This window comes from Colobus angolensis, unplaced genomic scaffold, assembly GCF_000951035.1.
Source record: "Colobus angolensis palliatus isolate OR3802 unplaced genomic scaffold, Cang.pa_1.0 Scaffold425, whole genome shotgun sequence".
In the NCBI taxonomy this organism is placed as follows: domain Eukaryota; kingdom Metazoa; phylum Chordata; class Mammalia; order Primates; family Cercopithecidae; genus Colobus; species Colobus angolensis.
Genome location: NW_012117655.1, coordinates 1,242,838 through 1,257,853, shown reverse-complemented (window position 1 = coordinate 1,257,853; position 15,016 = coordinate 1,242,838). Strand labels below are relative to the sequence as shown.

The following is a 15,016-nucleotide window of genomic DNA, read 5'->3' as shown; positions in this document are numbered from 1 at the left end:
ATTCATCATAAAAAGATAATTAAGGATGAGTTCAAAAATTTAATCATAAGGATGCTCACTGCAGCACAATATTTTATTACAAATAAAAGTTGGAATTAATCGAAATCACCATACAAAGAAGAGTTAAACTATCTATGTGCACAAAAAAAAAAAAAAAAAAAATCATATGGAACCAAAAAAGAGTCCAAGAGGCCAAGGAAATCCTAGCAAAAAAGAAAAAGCTGGAGGCATCAATGCTACCCAATTTCAAACTATACTACAGAACTACAGTAACCAAAACAGCATGGTACCTGTACAAAAACAGACACACGGACCAATGGAACAGAATAGAGAATGCAGAAATAAGACTGCACACCTACAACTATCTGATCTTCAAAAAACCTGGCAAAAACAAGCAATGGAGAAACGAATCCCTATTCAATAAATGGTGCTGGGATAATTAACTAGCTGGATGTAGAAAATTGAAACTGGACCCCTTCATTAGATCATATACAAAAATTAACTCAAGATGGATTAAAGACTTAAATGTAAAACCCAAAACTGTAAAAACCCTAGAAGAAAACCTAGGTAATACCATTCAGGACACAGGCACGGGCACAGATTTCATGATGAAGATGCCAAAAATAATTGCAACAAAAGCAAAATTGACTAATGGGATCCAATTAAACTAAAGAGCTTCTGCACAGCAAAAGAAGCTATCAACAGAGTAAACAGATAACCTGCAGAAGGGGAGAAAATGTTTGTAAACTATGCATCTGACAAATGTCCAGCATCTATAAGGAACTTAAACAAATATACAAGAAGAAAAAAAATCTATTAAAAGTAGGCAGCAGACACAAGCAGATACTTTTCAAGAGAATCATACATACACCCAACAATCATGAAAAAATGCTCAACATCTTTGATCATCAGAGAAATGCAAATCAAAACCACAATAAGATACCACCTCACACCAGTCAGAGTGACTATTAAAAAGTAAACAAACAAACAAACAAACAAAAAACAGATGTTGGCAGTTTGTGGAGGAAAAGGAATGTTTATACATTGTTGGTGGGTGTGTAAATTAGTTCAACCATTGTGGAAGACAGTGTGGTGATTCCTCAGAGTCCTAAAGACAGAAATGCCATTTGACCCAGCAATCCCATTACTGAGTATATGCTCTAAGAAATATAGATCATTCTGTTATAAAGACATGCATGTGTATGTTCATTGCAGCACTATTCACAATAGCAAAGACATGGAGTCAACCTAAATGCCCATCAATAATAGACTGGATAAAGAAAATGTGGTATATATGTAACATGGAATACTATGCAGCCATGAAAAAGAACAAGATCATGTCCCATGCAGGGACATGGATGGAGCTGGAGGCCATTACCCTTAGCAAACTAATACAGGAACAGAAAACCAAATTTTGCATGTTCTCACTTACAAGTGGGAGCTAAATGATGAGAACACATGGACACATAGAGGGAAAACAACAGACCATGAGGCCTATTGGAGGGTGGGAGAAAGGAGAGGATCAGTAAAAATAACTAATGGGTACTAGTCTTAATACCTGGATGATGAAATAATATGTACAAAAACCTCAAATCCCCATAACACAAGTATACCTATGTAACAAACCTACACATGTATTCCTGAACCGAAAAGTTAAAAATATATATATTTGTTTATACTTCTTCCCCTCCCCCATAAAATGCACATAAGTGAAATGCATGCATCTTAAGTGTTCCATTATATCTGTATATAATACATAATATATATTTTATTATACCCATATTATAATAGCTTGTCTTTTTCTCTTCCTCTCTCTCTCTCTCTCTCCATCAATCCCTGCACAACTTTTTTCCCAAACAATTTTCTTAAATTTTACATTCTACTCAGACCTGAAGTTAGTTTATGGTTAAAGTAAGCAGTGAACTATTTTTAAATCACTACTTATTTTAACCATGACTATAAACTTTAATTCCAAGAAAACCGTTTGGGTAAAAGTCCTCTGGGGAATATATATATATATATATATATAGTAATTCAAGTATAAAGTTCTCTGACACTTTGAATTAGTTTACTAAACCTTTGATGCTACAATGGCTACATCTTTAATAGAATACATTACTGCCTGTTTACTTCTCAAGAAAAAGTATGTCCCTCAAATTTCCTTGTTCAGTGCAGTGGCTCACACCTGTAATCCTAGCACTTTGGGAGGCCAAGGTGGAAGGATCACTTAAGGCCTGGCGTTTGAAACAGCTTGGGCAACATAGTTGGAGCCCATTTCTAAAAAAAAAAATTTTTAATTAGCCAGACATGGTACGCGTGCCTGTAGTCCCAGCTACTCAGAAGGCTGAAGCAGGAGCCTTGCCTGAGTCCAGGAGTTAGAGGCTGCAGTGAGCCATAATCACACCTCTGCACTCCAGCCTGGATGATAGAGTGAGACCCTGTCTCAAAACAAACAAACAAAAAAACTTAATTTCCTTGTTCATATTCTCTTTTGTGGAAAAATATAAAGAGAGGATTATGTTGCCATAATTATGAGAATTTTATTAACTTGAAATAACATTTCGCTGGGCACAGTGGCTCACACCTATAATCATAACACTTTGGGAGGCTGAAATGGGTGGATCACCTGAGGTCAGGAGTTCAAGACCAGCCTGGCCAACATGGTGAAACCTTGTCTCTACTAAAAATACAAAAAATTAGCTGGACACAGTGACACACACCTGTAATCCCAGCTACTCGGAAGGCTGAGGCAGGAGAATCTCTTGAATCCGGGAGGCCGAGGGCAGTGAGCCAAGATCACGCCACTGTACTCCAGCCAGGACAACAGAGCAAGACTCCATCTCAAAACAAAAGAAATAATGACATTTGAAGAACGATTAAATTAGCCTTTGTGAAAACAAAAAAATGTTCTGACAGTGCTTGGCTAATTCCTCCTTAAAGTTTATGAACACGTTCAGAGATCTTAAAAACATCACATGCCCTGAATTTAGTAGACTATTCTCTGATGGATGTGGTCCATTTTAAGATTTTTGCACACTTTATCCAGAGCTTTTTGTTTTATTTGAGACAGGGTCTGGCTCTGTTGCCCAGGCTGGAGTGCAGTGGTGCAATCTCAGCACACTGCAACTTCTACCTCATGGCTTTAAGTGATCCTCCCACCTGAGCCTCCCAGGTAGCTAGGACTACAGGCCCGTGCCACTGCGCCTGTAATTTTTGTATTTTTTGTAGAGATAGGGTTTCACTTTCTTGCTCAGGCTAGTCTCAAACTCCTGAGCTCAAGCAATCCACCTGCATTGGCCTCCCAAAGTGCTGGGGTTACAGGTGTGAGCCACAGTCCCGCTCCCCATCTTGAGCTTTGAAAAACACATTTAAATGGACCTTAACTTAGATACACAGCAATCTCCCTATAGTCAGCCACAACAAAGAAAAAATTAGGAAGTTCATAATTTTTTAAATATATACTTCAAAGATGGACACAATAGTGATTTAATCAGAAGCCATCAGAGGTCACTAATAAATGAAGCAATTTGCATACGTGAATTTCACAAGTTTCATATTTTATACCAAGAACAAAAGGTTCTCAGAATTTCACATTTAAAACACCAGTGTTCAGAGTGCTCATATTATAAGCCAAGTATCTAAAACCTTTGAAAACACAGCATTCTATGAAAACAATACGTGTACATGTATGTGTGTGGGTGTGTGTATACGCATATATATAAATTTACTAAATACTTTTCTTGCATTCTGTGAAACTTAGCCAGAATTTAATTTTTATTTTCTTTATTTACATGTTAAGTGGGTATTATTGATCATAATTGTGATCTATTATATTGGAGCAGGAAAGGATATAAGAGTTAAATCATAGAAATAAAATATGAATTTTGGAGGAAGACAAAATAAAACTGGGGAAGAGAGATACTACAGAGAAATTATATTCTATAACTACAGAAGTGGAGTGAGCAAAATAGCAAGGATTTGACCAGGTGGGATTAGAATTTCACTAAAGTTCTCACACTGCATATATTATTCAGGGTTGCATTGACAATGGAGTCCCCTTCCCATGCAGTAAGGAAACCACATACAACCAGAGGAAACAATGATTAGAAAACCCCTAGGAAGAATGACGTCAGCAAAATGTGATTAAGAAGCTTCAGACCCTCATTCTCCTTAATAAACATTAGAGAAACAACTATACAGTGGCTAAATAACTTTATAGGAACCCTGGAAAACGTCAAAGGTCTACAGAAACCAAGTAAACAAACAATCAAGAACAAGCTACATTCTGAACAGTAGGACACGTCAGGGCATTTTTGCTCACCCTTGTTCCACCCCTCCCCAGCCGTTGTCTTGGTTTGGAGGAGATGGCAGTTCCCAATTCCACCTGTATTAGTCCATTCTCATGCTGCTATGAATAAATATCCAAGACTGGGTAATTTATAAAGGAAAGAGGTTTAGTTGACTCTCAGTTCTGCATAGCTGGGGAGACCTCAGGAACCTTATAATCATGGCAAAAGGCAAAGGAGAAGCAGACACCTTCTTTACAGGGCAGCAGGACAGAGTGAATGTCAGCAGGGGAAATGCCAGATGCTTATAAAACCATCAAATCTTGTGAGAACTCATCACTATCATGAGAATGGCATGGAAAAAACTGCCCTCATGATTCAATTACCTCCACTTGGTCCCACCCTTGACACATGGGGATTATTATAATTCAAGGTGAGATTTGGGTGGTGACACAGAGCCAAATCATATCACCATCCCTTGAACCAAAAGGAACAAAGCTGACCTTATTTGCAAAATTCTAACTTGTCTACAGGCTGCCTGAAGAATTGATCCCTGATTCACCTAACTCAGATCTCTGCTAGGAGACAAGCATGGCCTTAATCTCAGATGAGGAGAAGCAGTAGTCATGGCTCAGGAAAGCTGCAGAGAGACTGAACCTACAGATGCCTGGGGCAAAAGATTATAGGTGGAGACATATGACAGACCATCAAGACCCCACAAAGATCTCTTGGGAAATTTAAGACAATTAAAAGCAGCCATCTATACAGAGATTCAAAAAACTACAAACAGGTCCAGGCAAGATGCATGCTCAGTAAAGACCTGAGAAGACCTTTAGTTTTCTCTTTGATGTGATCTCAAAATTCAGAAGTAAGGCCAAGATAATTAGGAAAGGACTTCTATGGCAAAGAGCCAGTCTACAGAGAATGGGAGAAGTAGCTGTTTTTGGTTTTGTTTTTGTTCTCAAATCCCCAACATAATTATTGTGAATTTAAAATCCCAAAATCACAATGCATAAAAAGAAACAGGGAAACACGGACCATTCAATAATAATAATAATAAATTGGCAGAAACTATCCCTGAAAAAATAGAGGTATCAGACTTACTAGAAAAAGATTTTCAAACAATTGTTTTAAACACATTCAAACAGTAAAGAACAACATGGACAGAGACCTAAAGGAAATCAGGTGAACTATATGAACAAAGGGGAATTTCAACAGAGATAGACATTATTACAAGAACCAACCAGAAATTCTGGAAATAAAAAATATAATGGGCACATTGGGGATAGTCAAACTTAAAAATTCACTAGAGGGATTCAACAGCAGACTTGGACAGAAGAAAGAATAAACAAGCTTAAAGATAACTTATTTGAAATGATCTAGTATGAGGTACAAAAAGAACAAAAGAATAAAAAAGTGAATAGAGCTTAAGAGACACTATCAAGCAAGACAATATATCCATTATGAAGATCCCAGAAGGGGAACACAATAAGAAAAATGTAGGGAACTTATTTGAAATATAATGGCCAAAAACTTACCCAATCTGAGGACAGAGATAGACATATAAACTCAAGAAGCTCAACAAACTCTAAGTATAATAAACCCAAAGAGACACACAATAAGACACATTACAATCAAACTGCTGAAAGTCAAAGACAAAGAGATAATCTTGAGAGTTACAAGAGAAAAATGACTCATCACATACAAGGGAGCCTAATAAGATTATCAGCAAATTTCTTAGTATGAATCTTGCAGGCTAAAAAGGATGGGAAAGTATATTCAAAAACATCAACCGGGCCGGGCATGGTGGCTCACACTTGTAATTCCAACACTTTGGGAGGCCGAGGCAGGCATACCACTTGAGATAAGGAGTTCAAGCCTGGCCAACATGGTGAAACTCCATCTCTACTAAAAATACAAAATATTAGCTGGGCATGGTGGCACACACCTGTAATCCCAGCTACTTGGGAGGCTGAGACAGGAGAATCGCTGGAACCTGGGAGGTGGAGGTTGCAGTGAGCCAAGATCGCACCACTGTACTCCAACCTGGGAGACAGAGCAAGACCCCATCTCAAAAAATAATAATAATAATAATACTGTATCTAGCAAAACTGTCCTTCAAATGTGAAGAAATTATGACATTCCTAGATAAAAGATGTATCGTCAACACCACTAGATGTTCCCTACAAGAAATGCTAAAGAGAGTCCTTCAAATTGAAACAAAAAGATACTAGACAGCTATACAAAGTCACATGAAATTATAATGTTCTCCATTAAAGGTAAACATATGGGCAACTATAGAATCCTGTATTATTGTAATTCTGGTGCATAAATCCACTTTTAATTCTTGTATAGAATCTATAAAATTACACAAAAATCTATAAATCTAAGTTAATGGGTATACAATATATAAATGTAAGTTTTAACAATAACAAAAGGAGGAACTGTAAAGGAGAATTTTTGTATGCTAATGAAGATTAGTTGTTATCAGTGTAACATAAATTGCATAAATTTGAAATCTGTTATGTAATCACAGTGTTAGCCACCAAGAAAAATATCTATATAGTGCACACAAAAGGAAATGAAAAGGGAATCAAAGTATGTCACTATAAAAAAAAAAATCAATGGATTACAAAGGGAGGGCAGTAAGAAAAGAAATGAGGGACCAAAAAGCCACAAGACATACAGAAAACAGATGACAAATCAGCAATAGTACATCCTTCCATATCAATAATTACTTTAAATATGAATAATCCAACTCACTAGTCAAAAGACATATTGACTGAATGGATTTTTTTTAAAAATCTAACACTGCTGCACACAAGAGATTCATTTTAGATCCAACACATAAGCTGAAATGGAAAGGATGGAAAAAATATTTCATGTAAATAGTAACCACAAGAGAGCAGGGGTACCTATAATGGTATCAGATAAAATAGACTTTCAATGAAAAATCATCACAAGAGACTAGGAAGGATAATATATAATGATTAAAGAGTCAATTCACCAAGATATGATGATTATAAATATGTATGCACCAAACATCAGAACTCTTAAATATACAAAGCAAACATTAACAATTGAAGAAAGAGCAGTGCAGTAATATTAGGAGACTTCAATAATCTGCTTTCGATAATAGGACAACAAGACAGAAGATCAATAAGGACAACAGAAGACCTGAACAACACTACAGACCAATTAGATGGAAAAGACACATATAGAACTCTCCACTCAATTCCTATCAAAATCTCAATATATCTTTGCAGAAACAGAAAGAAAAAAAAAATGCTCATCCTTAAATTAATACGGAAAATCAAGGGACCTTGAAAAGCCAAATCAATCTTGAAAACAAACAATAAAGTTGAAGAACTCACACTTTCTGACTTCAAAATTTACTACAAAGCTACAGGAATCAAAATATGGTACTAGCATAAAGACAGACATATAGAACCATGGAACAGAATTGAGAACCTAAATAAAACCTTTGTATATGTGGATAAATGATTTCTGACAAGGGTGCCAAGACCATTTAATGGGGGAAAAGACATTCTTTTCATCAAATGTTGCTGGAAAAACAGGATGTCCATATGCAAAAGTATGAAGTTAGACTCTTACCTTACACTGTATACAAAAATCAACTCAAAATGTATCAAAGATCTACACACAGGCCTAAAACTATAATTCTCTTGGAAGAAAACATAGGAGAAAATGTAACATCGAATTTGGCAATGATTTCACAGGTGAGGCACCAAAAGTACAGGCAATAAAAACAACAAAAAAAAAACAGATGAATTAGACTTCATTAAAATTATTGTTTGTCCATCAAAGGATACTATCAACAGAGTAAAAAGGCAACCCACACAACAGGAGAAAATACAGTTGGCCCTCTGTATCCATGGGCTTCTCATCTGTGGATTCCACCAACAACAGATTGAAAACATTTGGGAAAAAACTGTCTGTACTGAACATGTACAGACTTTTTTTCTTGTAAATTATTCCGTAAATAATACAGTATAATAATGATTTACATAATAATTACATTGTATTAGGTATTATAAGTAATGCAGAGATTAAAGTATATGTGAGGATGTATATAGATTATATGCAAATACTACGCATTTAATAACAGGGACATAAGCATCTGCAGATTTTAGTATCTGTAGGGAGTCCTGGAACCAACCCCCACAAATACTGAGGGACAACTGTATTTGCAAATCACATATATAATAAGTGACAAATAACCAGAATATAGAAAGAACTATAACCCAATAAAAAAATTTAATGTACAAAGAACTTCCAAGATAAACAAATGGACAAAAAGTACGTGAAATGATGTTCAACATCACTAATTGTTAGAAAATTCCCAGCATTGGGAAGGCCATTATTTGATTTTAGTCAAAAGGCTGAGAAGCGGTAAGATGGCCATTATCAAAAAACAGAAAGCAAAAAGTGTTGATAAGGATGTGGAGAAACTAGAACATTTGTACATTGCCAGTGGGAATATAAAATGGTATTGCCGTGGAAAACAGTGTGGTAGTTCCTAAAAAAATTAAACATAAAACCATTATATGATCCAGCAATTTTACTTCTGGTATACACCCAAAGAATTGAAAGGAGGGACAAGAACAGATATTTTTACACCCACGTTCATAGCAACATTAGTCGCAATATCCAAAAGGTGAAAACAACCAAAATGGTCACTGACAGATGAATGAACAAACAAAAGGTGGTATATACATATAATGAAATATTATTCAGCCCTAAAAAGAGAATGAAATTCTGATACCTGCTACGGCATGGATGAACTTTGCAGACATTACGCTAAGCGAAATAAATAAAGACCTGAAATAAGTAAAGGCTCAAAAGGACAAATATTTTATTACTCCACTTATATGAAGCACCTGGAATAGTCAAATTCTTAGAGACACAACGTAGAATACCAGGCGCAGTGGCTCACGCCTGTAATCCCAGCACTTTCAGAGGCCAAGGTGGGTGGATCACCTGAGGTCAGGAGTTCGAGACCAGCCTGACCAACATGGAGAAACCCCATCTCTAATAAAAATACAAATTTAGCAGGGCATGGTGGCACATGCCTGTAATCCCAGCTACTCAGGAGTTTGAGGCAGGATAATAATTTGAACCCAGGAGGCGGAGGTTGCGGTGAGCCAAGATTGCGCCACTGCACTCCAGCCTGGGCAACAAGAGCGAAATTCCATCTCAAAAAAGTAGAACAGTGGTTATCAGAGGCTAAAGGAAGTACAAAATGGGAAATTGTTATTTAATGAGTACAGAATTTCAGTTTGGAATGATTACAAAGTTCATTCTGGAGATGGAGAGTGGTGATGGTTACACGATGACGTGAATGTGCCTAATCCCACTAAAGTATACACTTAAAAAATAAAGTAGTAAATTTTATGTTACATATATTTTACCACAATACAAAACAAAGGAAAGGGAAAAGAAAGAAATGAAACCACTAGTGGTCTAGTTACCTCTCGGGAACATTCTGGAAAAAATTTGTGCTAACGACAGAAACGGAAGGAAAAAGTTTTAATTCTCCTTTAAACTTTAATAGGTAAATTTAGAGGTTATCTTGGGGCTACACGTTTGAGTGAGTTTCTAGGTATGGGGCATACCTCTTGTTTCCTCCCACTGACTTTGCTCTTAGTCAAGGGTAATAAATCATATAGTTACATACCTATGTTATCTTGTTTGTACTATTCATTGGCATACTGTCTGAAAGAAATCTTATATTCATTTATTTATTTATTTATTTATTTTTGAGGTGGAGTATCATTCTGTCACCCAGGCCGGAGTGCAGAGGTGTGATCTCAGCTCACTGCAACCTCTGTCTCCCGGGTTCAAGTGATTCTCCTGCCGCAGCCTCCAGAGTAGTAAATTGTGCTACTTTATCATTTTTAGAGGTTACACACTTATACTTCAAGATGCTCTATTAATGTAATTGTCAACATGTAAATATCATGTATGTGTATGTGCGTGTATATATATACGTATATATGTGTGTGTGTGTGTGCGTGTATAAAAAAACAAAATAAAAATTAAGAACTGAAAAGCAAGCTGGGTGTGGTAGTGTATCTTTATAGTCCCAGCTCCTCTGGAGGCTGAGGTCGGGGAACTGCTTGAGCCCAGGAATTTTAGGCCAGCATTGAGAACCTAGCAAGACCCAATCTCTAAATTTTTAACTGAAAAACAAACTAAACATGTCTTGGAGGTTTGAAAAGGATAGACATTCTAGTCACATAGATGTTTCTTATAACTCTTCTTTATAAGGCGAAATAATTATATTAAAGCATAATTCACTAAAGGCATTCCTGTAGAAAGGTGAAATGACAAGTTCTAAGTACATTCCTTTCTGATGGCTTACTTAACACAGAAGTTAGAAAGTTAGTTAGCTTATCTATCAACTTGTCTCTCTTACGTACCAGAAGCCTCAAGCCAACCTTTGGCAAGTGCTAGACTGTAGTCAGTTGGAGACTGCATGTTCTACAAAAATGTCAAGTACCAAACTGCAATGTTGATGAAAAAGAAACCTATATATGATACCAAATATGCAAGAAGCAGAGTTCAATTTCACAATGTTCAGCAGTGAAACTTGAATAGCTGGTCAGCTTACTCAGAAAAGCATCTCCTGCCACATAGGGTGGACCACTAGCTAGCATGCTTACAAGCAAAAGCCTTAAATGATAGGAATAGAGAATCAGAGGAGTTAATCATATAGCAGCCTGTGGAACTAGTATTGTTAGTACATTAAAAAACTATAGTGGAAAAAAAATAAAAAACACTTCACAGAGAAATAAGAGCAAAATTATAATCCCAACTCTGCCACGAACTAACTTTGGACGAAACACTTAACCCATATGAGCCTCAACTTGTTCATCTATAAAATAGAAGAATTTCAGATTAGGGAGTTTTAAGATTTCTTCCATCTCTAAAATATTACACTTCTGGGATTTAATTATTATTAAACCAAATCAGAAACGTCAAGAGAGACCATTAGTAACAGAGAGGAAACCGAACATAATAAACTGTGAGATGATCACTTCCTGTATTAAAATTTAAAAATCTGTATTAAGTGAGCAACATGTCAAAATCCAGTTTATAGCAAAGCAAAGCTTAACCTGTCTGCTGAATTTACTTACAAAAGTCTGTGCACATTTAAAGGAAAGTGACCTGATATCACCCAACATTAGGTAACAGCAAAAGGGTGTGGCTCAGAAAATGCACTTAACCATATGTAGAAAGCAATGAGGGACTGGGGAAAACCCTTTTGTTGCTGTAAAATTACTACAGGAATTAACATGTAGTTTCATTCAGTCAAGGCTGAGCACAATTTCAACACATTAACAAGAAAATGAAGATCAGTCTTCCTTGGAACCACAACTTCCTATTATTGAACAAAATCACCTCCTCCCAAACTAGGAAACAAACAAAGCAAAACTACCAATTCTACAGTGTTTATCCAGAAGCTTAAAATTTCATAAGCTTTTGGTCCAATAATTCTATTTCTACAGTTCTATACCAAGGAAATAATCCTACAAACAGGAAAAAAAAAAAAACTACATGCCTAAGAAAATCTATCATAGGGTTATTTATGAAAAAGAAGAAATTGGAAACAATATAAATTTAACCAAAAAAGGAGTGGTTAAATAAAGCTATAGTATTTAATGGAATAATAAAATTCAGCCATTAAAAACAGACTATGTAGGAACATTGAAAAGTTTTGAAGTGTTGTGAGGCCAAAAAAAGAAAAAAGATACAGAACTACATATACAATATAATTCGAGCTGTGTTTAAAATAAATAAAACGTGGAGAAAAAGAGACTAGAAGTAAATTCATGTTAACTTTAGTTTTGTATAACTGGTAGGACTATGGGTAAAGTTTCATACTTTTCTGTTTTCCAAATTTTATTGAATGATTATGTTTTACTTCAAATAATGTTTAAAAAATTGAATGTAAAATAAATTCTTTTATAAATCTTCAAAATATCCCTCTAAGGTACATAGAGTATAAGTCAAGGTTATATAGCATTGGAAACCTTGGAAATGCCCTGACGTCTTTTTAAAATGCAATAGATTTTAAAGGAAATCCTCCAAAGGAATATTTTTTGTTTTTTTAAATCCTGGAGGATCTTGAGAAGTTAATTCTATGATTCTTACCTTTTTAAAATGTAATTCCTAAGGTAAAAGAGGATTAAATCATGGATAGAAGACACTACATAACATCAACAACATGGCTGAACGACATGATACTTCTTAGGTATGCCATCAGCCTTCTAGCAACAAGTATATTTAGATATTAGGAAAATAAAATAATTTACCTAGGATCTCTGTCAGTTGATGAACAAGGCCAAAACCTAACTCATTTTCTCAATGACCATTCTCATGGTATAGAAACTAGACTTTGATATGGTAGTTTATAAGCCAAGAATTGAAGCTTATGTTTTTAAAATGACAGTGCTTAGTTTTCTTTTTAAATTGAAAGCTACCTAAAAGCCTGAAACTTGCCAGCACACACTCAAGCCCCAGGCACTATTAAATTACGCATTCTTCTTGCTACCTGTTTTTCCAGGTTTTTTTTTTTTTTTCAATTTTGTGTACATCAAGATCTACAGGCACATACCTACATACATGTGTTGCCCTTATTTTTTAGCCCCATATCTGTTTCCTTTGAGATGTGACTACTTAAAATAGTATAAATGCAGACTTTCTGAAAGGCTTCTCTTAGTAAAAATAACTTTTAAGATATAACTTACAGAATAAATTTATTTTTAAAAATTATTTTCACCTATACTTTAAGTAAAATGTCTCCAATTATGACATGATAGTGTAAGTGCTATTATCCCTACTCTCTTTACCTTTTACTTTTACCATTTCAACTCTAAGTAGGTTATCTTCAAATTTTAAAAAATGTCCCCACATTTTTTAATTAAAAATAAAATATTATTTTTCACATAATATTACTCATCTTTAGTCTTATCTTCACACATCATCCAACTTCAGAAGCCCATAAAATCTTCTGTTTTTGTGTAACTGATAGGGTTGGGCGGAAAGTGCAAAAGAAAGAATAATAAATGGGAAATAGATGAAGTTGTTGTCAATATTTCTTTGAAGCTTCATAAAATTTTATGAAAGTCTTATAAAACCACAGTCTTTTCTATTTTATAAGCCATTACCTCAAGAGCCACTATCAAATACTCAGTAAAACACCCAAAATTAGGAAATATGTTATATAATACCTTTTAGAATACACAATATTTTAAAATCACACTGTAGAATCCAAATGATGACCCACAGTTTGCAATTTTTCATTGGAGGAATCCTCAGATGCTTCTAAATTTCAATTACTATCCTGTCCTTTCTTTGCCTCTTAATGCTTATTATTTCTTGATTAGTTTTTATGAATATCATATCAAAATTTTGATGATCAAGTCAGGTAAGATACATTTCTCTTATGTATCTATGTGCAGTACATTTTAAACTATTTTGTTTCACTCTTTTTAAGTACTTAAAAATAATAAAGATACAAATGTTAAGTCAATTACTTCTTACTCTGCTTAAACATTATTTTAATTATTTTTATTTGTTTATTTGCAGGAAATCAGAGATGGTGGTTCTCTGAGAATGATTCACTTTGGTCTGGTGTAAACATTAAGAAAAAAAGAAACCTGCCTTCTTCATATCTAAACTTTTTCATGGCCTGATACAGACTTAAAATCCCCCGTGTGGATTTTTAATAAGAGACAGTATGAATTGTATAAATTAGTTAAGAGTTTTGAGTGTTTTCAAAATAAAGTTTTATTATTTCAAAAATATGCAGCATAACAGCAAAGTGATCCTAAGTAAAAGTCCTTAACCTACTTATTTTCAATAATGTAAAATTTTGAAAGTGTCTTAAATTGTACATTAATTAGGTGCTACAAAAATAGAATATTTAAACTTTGTTCTCCCAGGTACTTTAAAAAAGGGGCAGTAGGGGGCAGGCGTAGTGCTCACGTCTGTAGTCCCAGTGCTTTAGGAGGGCAAGGCTGAAGGATCACTTGAGCCCAGGAGTTCAAGAATAGCCTGTGCAACATAGTGAAATGCTGTCTCTAGAAAATATTTTAAAAATTAGCCAGGCATGGTGGTACATGCTTGTGAAGCTGAGGCAGGAGAACTGCTTGAGCCCAGGAGTTCAAGGCTACAGTGAGCCCTGATCACGCCACTACACTAACCTGGGCAACAGAGAGTGACCCTATCTCCAAAAAAAAAAAGAAAGAAAGAAAGTCCTCTTCTGCTCTTGTTTACATTATTAACTTACATTACAAATATAGTACTTATAATGCAAATTTTCAGCCCAGACCCATTGTTAGAAGACAATTCTCCATGGTTGTCTCAAATTACTGCTATGAGTAATTTGCCCTGACTGCCCCTTAGAACACAGATACTGTTTCCCTCTGGAGAAAGGGGCAGGCATGCTTATCAACTATTACATGAAATTTGAGTTCTTTAAGCTCAGAATACCTCTCCTTTACACTGCCCATTGAGTGTGCAGGTGTCATCTAGCCCTCTTAACATTGCTCTATAGGAATAGGGCTCAGAAAATCCATGAAAAAAAAGAAAAGAAAAAAAATGCCTATACCCTGGTTACTATCATTTGTCTCTGACTTAGGAGTCTCATGTCTTCTAACAGCATCCATGAAACTATAGTGTGGTAACTTGTTAGCTAGTAA

General features: G+C 35.3%; 1 protein-coding gene across 1 annotated transcript in view; it reads left to right on the top strand.

The window, feature by feature from the left end:
* Positions 1–14,548, top strand: part of LOC105522337 (WD repeat-containing and planar cell polarity effector protein fritz homolog) — a 69,738-nt gene extending 55,190 nt beyond the window's left edge. The window contains exon 5 of the mRNA XM_011956831.1: positions 13,902–14,548. Coding sequence (XP_011812221.1) covers positions 13,902–13,952 — 51 coding nt within the window. The 3' untranslated portion in view covers positions 13,953–14,548. The remainder of the gene's footprint in view (positions 1–13,901) is intronic.
* Positions 14,549–15,016: the final 468 nt, after the last annotated feature.